Genomic DNA, 18,904 nt, shown 5'->3' on the forward strand with positions numbered 1-18,904 from the left:
AAGCTAGCCAAAATCAACAGTGGAGTATATGTGCCAACTATGATCAATAATAGATGATAGGCCAATGAAAATATTTGGAAATAAGGGACTCCCTTCAATAAAATTTGAAATAAACAACTGAGGTTATCACGCTGCGTAAAAAATATACAATGAGACTACCATTCACATTCATTGCCGGGGCAAAGTAAGTTAACACAACCTTTCTGAAAAAGCATTTGGCCTTTGAAAGTTCACACCCTCACTTCAATTCTAATTAAATAAGAACAAAAACCCAAAAATTTAACATAAGGATGTGCACTGCAGATTTATTTATAAGAAAAACCTGAAAACAATTTAGATATATAACAAGAAAGGACTACTTAAGCCGATTATAATATTCACATTTTGATGGTTAACATGAGAAAAGTCTCATAATACTCCATGAAAAATCAGCAGATAGACAGAAAGACACAGACAGAGACAGACAGACAGACAGACAGATGAATGTACCAAGCTTAAAAGCATGTAATTCTTGGGTGATGTGCTTGGTCGTTTATTTTATCCCTTATATAGGTTTCTAAATCACCTACAATAAGTATGTATTACTTAATAAATCAGAAAATAAAAGATAAATAATAAAAAAAGGTCTTCATCTTTGACTATTACTGTGAGCCTTCCCTGTAAAAAACTACGGAATAAAAGAATAATACATAATTGGCATTCAACAGCTGTTGTCTTGTTTCTTTAAAGACAAGACAAATGAGTTCATGTTTGAACTTTAATAATAGTGATTTCAATTTGATAGAAATAAAACTGCTTAAGTATTAGGCCATATAACATAGTACATTTCACAAGGCAAGTTTCACATCATCCTTCAGAAATTGTTTTAGAAAGTACAGCCAACTGCTAGCCTGGGATGATATAAAATCATTTCCTCAGCAATACAGAGAGATGAACTTTATCACCTCCAATTCTTTCCTAGCTCTAAAGTTCATGAAAATATAAACTGATCTACTTTCTTAGCCTTAAAAGTTCTCAAGTTACTGAAATAAGCCTGTATTTCTTTGGCTAAATTTCTACAAAAGCACCAAGGTGCCAGCAGAAACTGAATTAAAAGATTTCAGAAAACCATGCTTCACATTCAGCTATAATAACATAATGATCTTTTATGGAGCATTGAGTTTTAACGGATTCAGGGGTATCGAAACTTATCAAATAGACTAATATTTCCAATCACACAAGCAAAACTCTCATGATCATCATAATTAACAGTTACAGCTATTGGGCACCCATGGACACAATGACTTACCAGATACTAATAGAGGAGGTTCAGTGGGAGAATTACCTTTAAAAAATATCTATTATACAGAAAAGGGAGAAAACACAATTAAAGGAACATTGAGGATTATATTACATACCTATCAGATGTGTGAGATCAATGTCTAATCTTTGCCTGTACTTGAAGTCCGGGTCCATACCACTGCAGTGCAGCACTATCTGTGAAACACACTCCTCAATTATTTTGTAATATTGTGGCCTAAAAACAGGATGAGAGTATTCTTGAATGCCTTTTCTACATACACAAATCAATTTTCTTAAGAACAGAGTCAGCACAGTAAAAGAACTGAGTATTTTTTCTAGGTCTTAAAAAAAAAATGCCTAAGCCTAAAACTGGTCTGAACTTTATAGTGTAAAACCCATTGTGATGTAATCGACAGTGAACACTTAGTGACTTAATAATCGAGTTTGCTGACATTCATGCCTGTATTCAAAGATACTTACCTACATTATTTACTTACTTAAGGTATTTTTCCCAAAGTTAATGAAAATGACCTGTTAGCCCTATGTCTGTGGGTACAGAAATGGTTCTAGGCTTCCCCAAGTTCCCAGTTTCAGTAAGGGATGAGGTGGAAAATGGCATACTGAATTTACTGCAGCATTTTTACTCAATATAGCTATAACAACTTACAAAACTGGACCGATCGATCCACTTATGTTAGAGATGATTCCAAAGATCTATTTATGCGCATATTTTAAAAGGTCCATTTTATAGAAGTATACACACTTAATATGCATGGCTACAGGCTCAATTTGTTTAAAAAGTGTCAAAGGTTTTAAAACATATCCTAATTCTGTCATCTATCAAGGCAATTCTGGCCTTAAAACATGGCCACTCACATACTACAAAATAAAAAAATTAAAAGTATTTCTTAAATTAAAATTTGGGGAAATTTTAGTATTTTGTCAGTGGCTAATAAATTCAAAAGAGGGAAAAAATCAATAAGAACCACTACTGTAGACAAATTATGGCATAAACATCCCTATATAACACTGTGCTGATAACTAACCAACCTACTAAAAGTTTGAAAATGAAGCCTAAAGGATTCTAATTGCTCCATGACTAAAGATATAAAAGAGCAATTAGAATCCTTTAGGCTTCATTTTCAAACTTTTAGTAGGTTGGTTAGTTATCAGCAATATCTTTAGTCATGGAGTCGATCCCCAAACCAAAAAGAGATCGTAATATATATTACACCTTTGGATCAATTTCAAGTCATCCTCAGGTCTAGAGTAGATAATACTGGATTATAATCTCAGTCTCTTCAACTCTTTGGGTATATAAGGAAAACAGAAATGTTTTCTTAACCACTGATGGAATAAAAGTGCTTGTCATACCTCTACCTCCATGGATGTTCTCAGGATGAAAAGAATATGATAACAGAATAACTTTTTCATTTCTTCAAAGTTACTGAGAAATGTACAGTGTCACACAAATGATTTCCGCAGGTAACTAAGTACTCATGGGCATAAACCTGTTGCTGTCAAATAGAATTCACCTCATAGCAAACCTATAGAACAGAGCAGAACTGCCCCATAGGGTTTCCTAGGCTGTAAACTTTACAGAAGCAGACTGCCACATCTTTTTCCCATGGAGCAACTGGTGAGTTCAAACCGCCGACCTTTCAGTTAGCAGCCAAGCACTTAATCACTGTGTCACCAGGGCTCCTTAGTACCCCTTTAATTGCCAGAATTTAAATTAGAAAACATCATTTTAAATGCATACCATCTTTCCTGCATTAAATAACATATAATTTGATATTTTTAACATTTTTCTATGAATCTATAACATTACCATGCCCATCAGTTACTGTACTGTTCTGAGCTATAATTCTTTATCTTCCTTTTAGCTGTCCTTCTTGTTTAGACCATACCTGATTTCATGGTGCCCTTCCTTTTCCCGTTATTGTATTTTTACGCAAATAACATGTGCTTTTTATGACTGTTTGCTCACCATGCTCTCCCCCTGGAGGTATTTTCATAAGCTCACTATGCTAATTGTTTTACATTAACATGTAAAAAAATTGGCATAGCAGTGCTTATGAAAATACTCACAGGGAGGTGGGCATGGTTGGCAAATAAATATATAAGGTGTGTGTTATCTGCATAAAAATACAGTAACCAAACAGAATTTGAGAGATCAGAGAACTCAGGTTGTCAGAATTTCATGCAAATTAAGAATCAATGAAGCACAACAAAAAGTCGCTTGAACAGTTAAATATAAGATTGTGGTCACCAATTTATGGGTAATTTCAGTTACTCAGAGACCTTTTTTCTAATGCTTTATTTTTCAGATATATTCCCACTTACTAGACTCTAAAACTTCTAACTTTACAGGTCATTACCATACTCATTTTTAAAAAATTACATTACTGGACATAAAACTGAAATACTAGACTTATTATTTTCTTAGAAGCTAAGATCACATCTATTATGAGATAAATACAAGAAAAGTAATAGTAAACCTTTACTTACTAAAATATACAAGATAAGAATTTAAAAATTCTGCCATAAAATCTTCAGTACTTCTTCTGTGCTACCATTATTTACCAAAGAAAATTCATCATGGGGACAACAAAATCTGTTGGATTCATTGCTACTAAAAGTTCTATCATTGGGATACCCCAATTTTATAAGTAGGTTCTCTCTTCTGGTCCAATTAAAAATAAATTAATACCTTTAAAAATATAGACCTAAAACAGTCAAACTCTTATACTTTCCTTATATATCTATTCATATACTACCTAGGCCCCAGTACATTGTTCATTATCCTTTAATATCCAATTCAAATTACAAATATATGACTTTCAGAACTGCCTCTTACCTGACATAATAATCATTTCTGATGAGCAAAAAATGCTGTAGAATGGATAATAAGTAATTTTCTGCATCAGTGTCCTTCAACATATTATACAGAAGATGGTACACCTCATTCATGTCAGTGGAAAGTAAGTAAAGGAAAAAAAACCCAAAGATTCTTGATGAAAAGTTGCTTAATTTTTCTTAAAAATACAGATTTATCATTTTCTTTCCAATGCTGCTTCTAAACCTTTAACTCCAAGATCCAATATTTAAGCATTTACATAAACAAATTTAATCTATGGGATCATTTTAATCCTTTAAGTAGAAAAATAGACCTAAACATATTTCCGAGACTATTTTTCATAGCCTTAAATGATAAGCTATTCTTTGCAGTTTAAAATACAGATTATACCTGGTACCATTGGAACAGCAATGCCATCAATGAAAATGATTTCTTCTTAATCTCTCTGTGAGTGTTATGTTGTTGTTGTTGGTTGCCGTTGAGCCAATTCTGACTCATGGCGGTCCCAGACCCCTTGTGTGCAGAGTAGACCTGCTGCGATCTTTCAGAAGCCCATCGCCAGGCCTGTCTTCCCAGGCAAACTCTGGGTAGGTCAGAACTGCCAACCTTTCAGCTAGTAGTTCAGCACTTAAGAGTTCGTGCCACCCAACAACTGATGTGGTTATGCTAGAGGACTATGTTATTCATGCAAGCCAATACTCCTCTATCTTCGCTGTCACATAAGATAGAGGGCAAACGAAACTTCTCGAACTTTGTGGAATACTACAAAATCACAAAAGCAGTTTTATTTTGTCCAGATGAAATACTTATTAAATCTGAAATGTAATCCAACATCATAAAAATAAGTTGAAATATCAACATTTTCTCCAAAGTAGAATTAATTATACGATGGATTACTTCTTAGGCCCCGTGTAAGAATGTTGAGGTAAAAGTCTCATAAAGTCTTTTAACTAGCTACAGAATGGATCCAAAAGTAACTTTACAGTGAAGTTCAATTATGAATCCAAAAGTAATTTTATGGTGAAGTTCAACTATAAAAGAAGTCTACACAAAGCAAAAAGGGAAGACATATATTAATTAATAGAAATACATTTAACATTAGACTGGTATCATCAATGATGGATAAGAAATTACTAGAAATTATTCCACATAATAACAACATTCAGTTATTCATTGTATACACAATACCTATGTGTAAGACACTTTGATAGGAGCACTGGAGGAAAAAGATGAACCACAATAATTCTATTCTCACTCTCACAAGGGCAGAGAAGTGTACATAAATAAGATACAAAGAAAGTACTGCGGATGTTTCAAGGAGGGAGTGATTACTTCTAGATTGTGGAGTGGGGATGAAAAGACGACTTCATACAGAAAAGTTCTGCTCAAATGTCACTTTGGTTTTGAGGTATTTCTCAACTTTCCCAGAATTTACAGACAAGAAATTTAATGGGTGTAAAACAAATGACCAGCAATGCTATGACGACCATCTCTTAGATCTAAAATTATTTCATATAAAATCATTGCCATAGGAAGATTATATGCCAGCTGTATGTGACTTGGATGCTTTTACCATACAACCATGTTATAGTCAGATACCACTTTACTTGAACATTTTGTTGTTGTTGTTAAAGAATATAAAATATTTGGATAAGGAATAAGTCATTTATTTGAATTGAATTCTATCTCTAAAGCATTGATACACATTTAATAAGCTGAAAAAGTATATTGCCTATAGATTCACAGGAACTCAGTGAACTTTTCCCCAAAAAATCCTAATATATAAGGTAAACTGCCTTAGGCTCTTGTCTATTCAAGACCATTGAGCAGAGTATATCTCTAATAGAGCAAGCCATTGTGCAAGATTTCAGTACAGTCTGTGTAGTAAATCATCAGGACAGTCTGACAATTCCTCAGCATGAATCTCAAGAACAGTATCATAGTGAGGTTCTAATGTAAAAGAATGGATATAAATTGGCTTGGCAACAAAAACTCTAATAATGTTCACAAAATTTCCCACATATCCCTCTTTCACAAGACATGCAAAATTATTTTGTTGTTTGTCAAAGGATATTCCATTTCTGCTCGAATGTCATTGAGGCGGTGTGATAATTCAGTTAGGTCGTCCTCTTTGTTCTCATCAAATACTTTCAACTGAATATCAAGCTCATCGTTCTCTTTTTCTTTTAGATCCTAATACATAAACACAAAACTTAACAGACAAATAACAGTTTGACAACAGCATACTTTGATAATAAAGGCCAGAATATTATTATTCATTTGCACGCAGAGAAGCAATTTCAAATATTGACCTAGGCACTTGGTTTCCTGAAAGAAAATAAATGTAACTAAATTTGTTTCTCTTTCAAATTAAAGGATCTCCTTGCATTCATTGCATTTTCTGTCCATGCCCCAGATTTTGATTATTCACATAAAAAAAAATTAACTATCACTTTTAAAATGGGAAAAAAAAACTAATTGCTAACAACTCAAATTAAATGCTGTCATTTTGACTAAACACACTAATCAAAGATCTCAAAAGAACTCATGCAGTTAGAACATTCACATAAGCCTCTGGCAAAATATGCAAATATAGATCAATTGTATTAATGAAGAACAAATGCAAGGATATATTCAAGCACAACAGTCCCAAGTATGGCGTAAAAAGTTGTATAAACAAATTTATTTTTAAATGATATTTTGTGATTTTAAAGCAAAAAGACATTAGAACTTATTATCAAGCTACATGTCTAGTCTTCTCCCCCAGCTTTCATTTTTGCTTAGTCTAATCACAAAATACCAACTTGGGCATCGAAAATTTGTTTTTGTAATACATTAGAAGCACATGCATTACAAACCCCTGTTAATTTTCAAAATAATAATTCAAAAAAAAAAAAACTTTGGAAGCATGCCACACTAGAGATTGTTGGGCTTAATATATATCACCTGGAAGATCTTTTAATATGTGTCCATTAAGTTGCAGCTTTCAAAACCCAAATCGATAATCACAACTGTGGATGCTCAAGGGTGATACCGAAAAGTGGGACTAGGATGTTCAGAGCTGAGCTTGAACTCTAAAAGGAAATGCAAGCATGGCGTACTTCAAATTAGGTAGATAAACAAAATGGGATGCATTGCTTGTTTCTATTTTCATTCAACAGGACAATTATAAATTGCTATTACTAAAGCCAAACAAATTTAAGCAAATTCTAGATGTTCTTTCCTAATATTCACATACACAATAATTTACTACAGATTTGCCTCCAAAGCATATGCAAATAATAATAGGTTTCTACATAATTTTACATAAAACATATAACAAATAATTATATTTACACTGTTCTCTGTTTAGTAATAACCTGCTTTTAGGTCTACTTATCCACTGTGAAAGTGAATGAAGGAAGTTACTGGAATGCAGAATTCAATAATTGGTGGGTCATATTATCAGGTGATTTCTTAACTCTACTTAGAAAGTAACTGAAACCAGATGCAATCAATACACTGATCACTGAAGAAAGAACCTTTCAAGTATCTTTGAGAATGGATTTTTCTTATTTTTATGTCACAATATGTTCTCTTACACACTCATCATAAAACTTGAATACATTCAATTTTTTGAAAAACAGGAAAATCTAAGTTAAATATTTTCACTTAATTGGCATCAGAACTTTATAAAAGGTGGAAATCAGTCTGCGAGATTAAAATACTTTCTGTAAAAATAACTGGTCAAATGTTTAATTTGGCTTTCAATTAGGATCTGACATTTATGCAACATATATAACATGTGAACACATATAACACAAAATAAAGCACACGCATGTTCAAATGTAATATATTATAAATACTGTTGATTAACAATGCTCCCAGCTTATTAAAATAAATATATATGTATGCATACATATATATACTTCCTTTTGGTCAAATGTCAAACCTTTAAAGATACATCTATAAATTCTTTATTAAAAATAACATTTTAATAAATTACTAATATTTATGTATAGCAAAAACAATATGAGTCAACAAAAGAAAATGGAAATGTATGAGTAAAGTTTTATATTTTAGAAGGTAGAATATCAAAATGATTGAATTACACTATTTTATGTGAAATACTGTAAATATATTTCAGGAATTCTTTAAAGAGACCTGTTGTATAGATGGAGCCCTGATAGTGCAGTGGTTAAGAGCTCAGCTGCTAACCAAAAGGTCAGCAGTTCAAAGCCACCAGCTGCTCCTTGGAAACCCTATGGCATAGTTCTACCCTGTCGAATAGGGTCACTGTGAGTCGGGATCTACTCAAAGGCAATGGATTTGGTTTGGTTTTGGTGCTGTATACATAGATACTGAACTATTTTTGCTAATTCCCTGCAAATATAATTAAGTTTCTATAGTGTACTGTACTTCAAAGGATATCAAAGTCTATTACCAGCACACTACTGATCAGCAGGCACTGTCAGTCTCTTAAATTGCCACAGACACAGCCTCTTACTATCTTGTTCCTTCACATATCTCACTAACATAATATTTACTTAATTTCTTTAACTAAATAAGAGGTAAAAGTTAAAAACTTCACAAGAAGTCCATGTAAGTTAAGTACAGAGCAAATATTTAGTTTACAAATCTACGTAACAACTCTTTTATTTAAAATGATTAAAGCAAAATTATCAACAGTGAATTTTCCAGATGAAGTATAAACTCCATTTAAACACCAAATTTAACCATGGGGGACAAGGGAAAGACCTTGAAAATAATTATGTTACAGAATATATTTAAAACAATTGTCCTTGTCTCCAGGATCCAGATAATTACTAGGAAAAACGTTTCACTCTAACCCTGGTGACGTAGTGGTTAAGATCTACGGCAGCTAACCAAAAGGTAAGCAGTTCAAATCCACCAGTCACTCCTTAGAAATTCTATGGGGCAGTTGTACTCTGTCCAATAGGGTCACTGTGAGTCGGAATCAACTCGATGGCAGTGGATTTGGTTTTTTAATTAGTTATACAGTAATTTCTACTATTAAGATCAAAGACTGACGACAAGGACTTCCTCCAGAGCCAACAGAGAAAGCCATCCACTGGACAAAACTGCTTAGAAAGAACACCCACTCTGCTATACAATGGAAACCCTGGTGGCGTAGTGGTTAAGAGCTCCTTAGAAACTCTATGGGGCAGTTCTACTCTGTCCTATATGGTCGCTGTAAGTCGGAATCGACTCCATGGCAATGGGTTTGGTTTAGTTTATTACATTATGATGTGGAACCCTGATGGCATAATGGTTAAGAGTTTGGCTGCTAATCAAAAAGGTCGGCAGTTTGAATCCACCAGTCGGTCCTTGGAAAACCTATGGAGCAGTTCTACACTATCCTATGGGGTCGTTATGAGTTGGAATCGACTCAAAGGCAACAGTTTGTTTTTAATTATATTATGATGGTCTCGGGCTAAAGAAATACTAAGAACTAGTCTTCTGTAACATTAACAGTTCCAGAGAGGTATAATTTTTGATCCATGTACCAAGTACTAATACTAGCCCTGTTGTTGTGTGTCCCTGAGTTGTTTCTGACTCATAGTAACCCTACAGGGTAGAGTAGAACCGTCCCATAAAGCTTCTTGGTCTGTAATCTTTACAAAAGTAGGTCTTTTGTCCAGCTGAGTGGCTTGTGGGTTCCAACTGCCGACTTTTTGGTTAGCAGAAAAGCACTTAATATTGTGCCATCAGGACTCCTTAATATTATTATTTTTTTTATTGTACTTTAGGTGAAAGTTTACAGCTTACGTTAATTCCTCATATGAAAATTTATTCTCATATTATTATGTGACCCTTTTTTTCTAGCTGTAATCCCTATAATATGACAGCACATTACCCCTTTCCACCCTGGGTTTTTCATGTCCATTCAACCAGCTCCTAGCCTTTTCTACCTTCTCATCCTGCCTCAAATCCACCAGGCGCTCCTTGGAAACTCTATGAAGCAGTTCTACTCTGTCCTATAGGGTCACTATGAGTTGGAATCGACTCGACGGCAGTGGTTTTCATCCTGCCTCCAGACAGGAGCTGCCCATTTAGTCTGCTGTATCTACTTGAACTAAGAAACACACTCTTCACGAGTATTATTTTATGTTTTACAGTTCAGCCTAATCTTTGAAGAGTTGGCTTCGGGAATTTTTTTAGTTCTGGGTTACAAAGAGTCTGGGGGCCACGTTATCTGGGGTTCCTCTAGTCTCAGTGAGACCATTAAGTCTGGTGTTTTTACTAGAATTTGAGTTCTGCACCACACTTTTATCCTGCTCCATCAGGGACTCTTGTGTTCCCTGTCAGAACTGTCATTGGTGGTAGCCTGGCACCATCTAGTTCTTGTCTCAGGCTAATGGAGTCTCTGGTTTATGTGGTCCTTTTGTCTCCTGGGCTAACATTTTCCTTGTGTCTTGTGTTTTTCATTCTCCTTTGCTCCAGATGGGTTGAGACCAACTGATGCATCTTAGGCAGCCACTAGTGAGCTTTTAAGACTCTAGACACCACTCACCAAAGTGGGATGCAAAACATTTTCTTAATAAACCTTGTTGTGCCCATTGACCTACATGTCCCCCAAAACCAGGGTCCTCAGACCCCTGCCCCTGCTACTCTATCCCTCGAAGTGTTTGTGTTCAGGAAATTTCTTAGCTTTTGGTTTAGTTCAGTTGTGCTGACCTCCCTTGTATTGTGTATTGCACTTCCTTTCACCTAAGATAATTCTTATCTACTATCTATTCCCCTCTTCCTCCCTCCCCACCCTCATAAGCATCAAATAATGTTTTCTTCTATGTTTAAACCTTTCCTTGAGTTCTTATAATAGTGGTTTCATACAATATTTGTCCTTTTGTGACTAATTTTACTCAGCATAATGCCTTCCAGATTCATCCATGTTGTAAGATGTTTCGTGGATTCCTCATTGTCCTTTATCGCTGCATAGTATTCCATTGTGTGTATATACCATTTTTTTTATCCATTCTTCTGTTGATGGGCACCTAGGTTGTTGCCATCTTTTTGCTACTGTGAACTGTACTGCAAAGAACATGGGTGTGCATATACCTATTAGTGTGACGACTCTTATTTCTCTAGAATATATTCCAAGAAGTGAGACTGCTGGATTGTATGGTATTTCTATTTCTAGCTTGTTAAGGAAGAACCAAATCAAATTCCAAAGTGGCTGTACCATTTTACATTCCCACCAGCAGTGCATAAGCGTTCCAGTCTCTCTACAACCTCTCCAACATTTATTTTTTGGTGTGTGTTTTGGATTAATGCAAGCTTTGTTGGGGTGAGATGGTATCCCATTGTAGTTTGGATTTGCATTTCTCTAATGGCTAATGATCGTGAGCATTTCCTCATGTATCTGTTAGCAGCCTGAATGTCTTCTCTGGTAAAGTGCCTGTTCATATCCTTTGCCCATTTTTAATTGGGTTATTTGTCTTTTTGTTGTTGAGGTGTTGAAGTATCTTGTATATTTTAGAGATTAGACCCTGATCAGATATGTCATAGCTAGCCTGTAGGTTGTTGTCTTATTCTTTTGATAGGCATAAGTGCTTGATTTTTAGGAGCTCCCAGTTATCTAGTTTTCTTCCAGTGTTTGTCTGCAATATATTAGGGCTCCTAGCATTGTCCCTATTTTTCCTTCCATGATCTTTATCATTTTAGATTTAATATTTAGGTCTTACATCCATTTTGTTTAATGTTAATATTAGCCCTAACCACTTCAAATCTGCTACTTTGAATATGTTATATTCTAGAAAATTTGGGAGTATCTCCTGTTAGAATTGTATGTAAAGTAAGACTAAATTGAAAAAAGTCTTTTAAGGGCTCATCTATGAATGTATTATTAAGCTTTATTGTATGTGTAAAAGACACTTAATGTTGCAATAAATTCTAAATATTTAATTTAAATATCTAGTTGGTTAGTTAGTTAATTATGGATGGCAGGCATAGGAGGCATGTTAGGTACAACTAGCATATTTTAACGCATGATCATTCTGTCCTTTGCTCAAAACCATGATAATAAAACTACGACAACAAAAACACCAGTAGTGGAATCTATGGTATTAAAGGGATGATCTCCAATCTTCTCAGGGACTATCTGCCTAGACTCTGATTCTCATGTTTCTGTCAGATTTACCTGGGGAGGGTATTTTTTTTCCAAACCAAACATCTCTGGCGATACTCATAAAGATTTTGCCAGTCTCTCTTTAGGGAGACATGTCCCACCTCTTTATTCAGAATCAAAGCCATAATTAAGCTATTATTATTGATGAAAGGGGAAGCCATAGGTCCACTGTCTTATGGACAAAAAATTCTTTGAGAATCCCTTTAGGGTCTTCTTCTATTAAAAATTTTTAGGTGCAGAAACAGGCACTTCCCACTTTTGCTGAGACATCAGTAATATCTGAGAAGTAGGGCATATTGAAGATATGTGACAGTTAAGAAAAATTTGATTGAAGCATATATTAATAACAAATAAATTAAGAAGTACATGGTGCCACAAAAAGTTCTACATAGAGCCAGATGGCCAATGGAAAAGTATAGCTTGGAAATATTGATGCAAAAATCTCAGCTATGGTTGTAGCCAAATGAATAATGTACCATGAGACCACTAAGTCCAGAAGAGATTAATACACTCATCAAAGTGTAGAAGGTAAGAACGAGAGCTACTACCCCATATTTTTTTCTGAAAAGTTGATGAGTAAAATAAATTAATACAAGAGTCACATTTCAATAGTACAAAGCAGAAAATGTTCAACTACAAATACACAGAGAAATGAAAGATGGAATAATAATAGCAACAACTAGGCAGAAAACTTTGTATTAGTAAATGAACAGAGGATACAAGGATCTCTGGCAGTCAGGAAGCTTTAAAGACATTACTTTACCAGCCTCCTGAGGCCAAACATAGAAACCAACAAGAAAGCAACTCAAAGCAAACTAGAATCAAGACTACAACATTATTTCTAGTTCTTTACAGCCTTAGTCTTTACCAATCTTTTTGTAAAAAGAAATTTTATCAATACGTATGTATCGCACGCACTATAACTGTCAAATGAGCCTAAGTTAACTGCATACTGAACCTCTATATGAGTCACCTAACATGTTCCTTTGATTCCCTGTAACCAATTCTTTGGTAATTAAAGTCAAGAATTAAAAAGCCACTCAAGGTGGGTCAGAAATTTCTGAAATCAGACATACCCAATCATATATCTTATTAAAATAAATGGATTTCAATACACTTAATCATAAATCTTATTACAATGGGTTTCAACAACTTCCAGCTATAACTAACAAACCATGAGTTACAGAAGCATCATACTAGTTCCTCACCTAGAAATGTCTCTGATTTTGGTATTTCTAGCAACCTAAGTCTTATATACATGCTTACTGACATCTTTTTCCTTTCCTCAGTCATTTTTTTTCTCCCTCACTTTTACTTCTTGTTTCTCAGATGTGTCTTGAATAGCTAAATGGACTAGTGAGATTCTACTGATTTCTATTAACAAAGCCATGATCTTGAACAATGTTGCTGTACTAAGTCTACTTACTTAGCAAAATATAAAGCCAAAAGACTTGTACATATATTTTTAAAATTAGTGTGCTCATTTATCTCAGATCAAGCCTATAAAGTTACTTCAAAGATTTTTTAACATTAGCATAGTTGAAGAAAATGTTCACATTCAACTTAAATAAAATTATTTTTCTTTAAAAAAGTTTCTAAACCACTGTAACAAAGGTACCATTCTTAAGCGATGTGTACAGATAGAATACACTAGTCAAAATTCTATGCAGTTATGTTAAGCATAAATTAATCTAACTTATCAAACAGGAAAGCAAAAAATTTTCAAATGGAAATTGAAACTATAAAAAATCTTAATCTTTTATGGTCTCAAAATTCAATATTTAAAGAAAAGAGGGGCCCTTTTGACTTCAAGGTGACAAAACAAATTAAAAACCGCATCACTTCTGGACACGTCATTTGTTGAATTCTGAATCATCAGTTCTCTATAGTGATTGGTATTACTCTAATACAAAAAGCTTATGAAATGCCTAATGCTTTACAAAAGAAAATAACAAGGAACAATTTATTAACTCTTCTTCAAGTACTCTGTCTAAAGAGAAAAAGTAGTAAGGGTCATCAATATAGTAAATGTACACATGCAACTTACTGGTAACATTGTTTTTAGTCCAGAACGAAGAAATTCATTCCTTAAATGTATTCGAAAATCAAGCTCATAAGGAGAAGTTACAAGGGCATTTATAAACTGCATGCAGGCCACCTGCAATTAGAAAGGAAATTTTATTTTAAAAAAGAGACATTTAAATAATTTAGGAAATATTTACATTATGCATTCAGAAAAGTATTCATTTTCCCACAGTAAAGGCCTATAAACATACATAATGTAAGAAGAATTGCAAATTTTTCCACAAGTATAATGATGATTATGACTTTAGAGTATAAACAGCAAAATTAACAAACTTTTCTAATGTCTGAAATAATTCCAAGGAAGATTTGATGGCTGGTCAAGTACTATTATGTTTTGCTAAACAATATAAAGGAAATTAACCTCCCTCTGAGAAACCTAACGTTCCAAAAGGGTGCATATAGAGCCCTTTAAAAAGATCATGATGTATCTTTTATATGCAGCTGTCCTCAGAGTACACTTGGCCTCAGTTCTACATGATGATAAAAATTTTTTCTAAAATAAATCAAATATAGTTATCAAAAAGAAAAAATATCATGATCTTAAACAGGGAATAGTGATAACTTGCAGAAATTAAACTGATTTACACTCTCTCCATCTTCTTCAGATGGATTTGCACAAGATACGTAGAGAGCGTTAAATATATAATTAAGATGAATTAACTTACTATGTATGAAAAAAATGAATGCAAGTAAATTAAGATCAACTAGAAGCCACTGTGACACCAATACTAATGTGCATTTCACAATAAAAAATATAAGGGCTTATTTTCAAGTGAAAGCGTTTCATTAATTGTATTAATACTGGAAAATGAGTTTGGCTTTTCTTACCTTTTTATTTTGAAGTTCCCTATTACCAGAACTTACTTTCTGGAAATTGCAAGCTAGAAGGGAATCAACAAAATTCTAATTGCCCAGTGTTCCATCCGTTATTACTGAGTAGCATTTTTTGGAAAATGCTGCTCAAGTCTAAGGCAACTAGTAACTTAATTGAAGAGCTGCTCATGTAGGCAAGTAGTACTAGAGTGCTCAAAGAGTAGACTGTAAGACAACGCCTGGAAAATACCAGATTTAGTGAAGATGTTAAGTATACATAGAAGAGGACACAAATTAAATCAGTAGTTACTAAGGAAAAAACGTATCGCCAAACGTGAAATATTTCAAACGTTATTTTGACTAGATATACCCAGGCCTATTAATATGATAGTTATTCTTTCAAGGTACAGATATAACATAAAAACATACAGTGAAACCTATAAGAGCCAAAATCCAAAGGCACTGCCTTGTTTTTCCGGGTCTCGCAAGTTTTCCGCCTTTGACAGGGTGCTGAATCCTACCTCATAAACACATAGTGGGTTTTCCTTCTCTGCCAAGTTTCTGCTTTACACAAGTTCCAGCTTTTGTAGGTTCTACTCCATTTTTTTTTTTTAATTTTATATCTTTACCATGTACATTCAAGCTGCTTTTTGGTAGATTAGCCCATCTACCTCACATCCAGGTTCAAAAATCAAAAGCTGATGATTATTTTAAAGGGGATGATTCAGGTTGTTTCCAACAATACTAGATATCTAAATGATATTTTAACAAAGTAGTCCAACTTATACAAATGCCCAATTATTAAGATAAAAACACTTAAACAATTGACTATTTGCCGTACACTTGGCATTATCTTAAAAGACACGCCAAGTAAGTTACTATGAAACTGAAGCCTTAATGGATAACTTAAACTTCATATTTACAGTAAGAAAACTGTGTTAAGTCTTTATATTGTTGATAGGCTGGGACGTAAGTCTGCATGCTTTACTATATTATCACTGTATTGCTTGACACCAATACAACTGTAACATGACCAAACAAGTCAAAATACATGCTTAATCCAAAATTAATAGAGAGAAAAGTTGCCATCTGCTGGGATTGTTTTTGCCAGAAGAAATTCTAGCTTAATGACTTGTATTAATACCCTACAAGTAAAGAGAACATTTCTGTTAAGAAGTTAATGAATCTTGCAAATGTACCTTTACATTAATGGAAGTATTTGGATCAGAATATAATAAAAATAGTAAAAGTCCATAAAATGAATGTCTGTATCAACATCAAAATAACTTTACATTTAATCAGATAAATGTTTCAGTGCTATTAAGTACTAATTTTACATATAGTAAATGTACATATAACTGAATATCAGAACAATGAGGTTTCATTTTTTGACTAGAATGTAAAATGATTAGCAAACACATTGAAGTCAGTATTTTCAAGAGGTAGTGGCACTGGTTTATCAAACACTAATAGATATTTAATTAATAACAAATAACATTAGATGAACAGTCATGCCACCATGTCATTTCCACCATAATCTTCTAAGCAATATTCTTTTATAGAAATATTTATATAGTATGAATGTGGGGAGCAAAAAAGTCATTTCAATTATTTCTATTTCTCTGTGCTACTACACTATTACTGCCCTTTTCAGAGAACAGAAACAAAATCAATCAAAAATTGAAATAAGTGTTACTATTTATTATTACAAAATTATAAAAAATATAATTAGCTTAAAGGGTAGAAAATATTATTATTTAATTATAAAAATGAAACACCTATTGGGTAGATTGTGAATTCATAGCTGAATACAGGACCCCAAAATGTTATCGTAATTATTTTTTTTAATTACTTAGTTGTCTGATAATATATTAGGTGCTTTCCGTAACTCACCCTTAATCTCACCCTCATAAAAACCACATAAGGTGTTATCCTTATTTCACAGGCGATGAAACTGAGGTTAAAAGCAGCTAAATAACTTACAAAAGGCCACACAGCAAGGAGGAAACTCAGGACTCTATACTGTATATTGCTACTCCAAATACTGATTAATTACCAGCACATTCCAGCTGTCTCATAAGCTCCATTTATGGATTCATACAACGGAAGGTTTAAGGATGTGTTAGATAATAAAATTTAACTTGTGCATCATGCTTAATACACTCCAAATATCTAGCTTTGAAACTCTAGATTAATTAGAAAAACATAGGTTATTTTAACTATAAAAACTATAAAAAAAATAATAATGATTATCATATTACATAAGGAGCCCTTCTGGCACAGCAGTTTAGTGCTCGGCTGCTAGCTGAAAGGTTGGAAGTTTGAGCCCACAAACCGCTCTGTAAGAGAAAGATGTAGAAGTCTACTTCCATAAAGATTACAGCCTTGAAAAACTATGGGGCAGTTCTACTCTGTCCTATAGGGTCACTATGAGTCAGAATCGACTCAACAGCAGTGGGTTTTGGTTGCTATAATACACAATGGAAAAAAAAAAAACAACAGACGAACAAAAGGAAAAGTAGAAAATAGTTTCAGGAATGGATTACATTCCACTTTAAACACATCCTGAATAGTGAAACATGGCAGTATCCCATCATCCAAAATAATGATCTCTTCCCTCTTTCTCTACTTTCTGTTACCCATTCCCAACTCAGCATGGGTGTGCACTCACACTTGCACACACACTACAGCTGCACTGTTTAATGCAAGAGTTACTAGTCACAATTTAAGCTTTAATTATAATTCAATAAAATTTAAAATTCAGTTCCCCAGTTCCCTAACGACCCCTACTAATAGTCACACTAGTCACAGTCAAGTGCTCGAAAGCCACAGGTGTGGCTAGGAGCTACCATATTGGACAGCATGGATATAGCATATTACATTTCCATCATCTCAGAAAGTTCTACTTGACAGCATCACACTGAAGACTTTAAAAAAAAAAAAAGGCTTCTGGTCTAATCCTAAACTCCAAAAAGTACAAAATTCATTTCTGAATAATGAAAGTTTCAAAATTGGTATGCTAAACTTCCAAGAATATAAATCCTCAAGAGCATGATTGAACTGTGTTGCCCCTTTAAAATGTAAAAACAATCTCCTTTCCAGAAAGAAAAAAAAAAAAAACTCCAGAGATAGAAAATAAAGAATCATGGGATTTAAAAGCTTGAGAGAACATGAATACTCTGGTCATACCTACCCATTTAAAGGTAAAGAAACTGAAAACCTAGAAAGATTAGATGATTTGCCCAAGATTACACAGCTTGCGAACCACAAAGATGGTTCTAGAACTCAGGCCTCACAACTTTTAGCATTGGATTCTATCACACTATAATGCAGAAGCTGCGACTACTGAATAGCATTTCTCCTTACACTGTGGCCTACTTTCTGTATAATAGCTTTAAATTTCAAAATGGTCTGTCCTATCTATTTCAGTTTTTAAATATTGCTTCCATGCAAATTCAAATTTAAAAATCACTAGACATCAGTGAATTTTCACCATTATAAATAACTAGGCATGCTAGGCTAGGCCCACAATTCTGATTTTTAACTATTAAAAATAACCAGTTTCTTTATTTGCATTTTTATTCAATGTTCTCTTTATGTAATCAGGACATTTCTAACGATATCTAAATAAAGTATTGAGAAAATGCATAAACATACATAGATTAAAAATACACCAATTTTGCCCATGTGATAACACATCCAATAATCTGTGCCATATACTAAACTGAATTACTACT

At 33.7% G+C, this 18,904-nt stretch overlaps 1 protein-coding gene across 6 annotated transcripts in view; it reads right to left on the reverse strand.

The window, feature by feature from the left end:
- DIAPH2 (diaphanous related formin 2) overlaps window positions 1–18,904 on the reverse strand; it is a 942,090-nt gene that overhangs the window by 654,726 nt on the left and 268,460 nt on the right. For all 6 annotated transcript variants that reach the window (XM_049873110.1, XM_049873109.1, XM_049873108.1 and 3 more), the window contains 4 exons: window positions 14,317–14,427; window positions 6,216–6,334; window positions 4,142–4,258; window positions 1,398–1,516 (listed from right to left, as the gene is read on the reverse strand). In XM_049873110.1, the coding sequence (XP_049729067.1) occupies window positions 1,398–1,516; window positions 4,142–4,258; window positions 6,216–6,334; window positions 14,317–14,427 (466 nt within the window). The remainder of the gene's footprint in view (window positions 1–1,397; window positions 1,517–4,141; window positions 4,259–6,215; window positions 6,335–14,316; window positions 14,428–18,904) is intronic.

This window comes from Elephas maximus, chromosome X, assembly GCF_024166365.1.
Source record: "Elephas maximus indicus isolate mEleMax1 chromosome X, mEleMax1 primary haplotype, whole genome shotgun sequence".
Lineage (NCBI taxonomy): Eukaryota > Metazoa > Chordata > Mammalia > Proboscidea > Elephantidae > Elephas > Elephas maximus.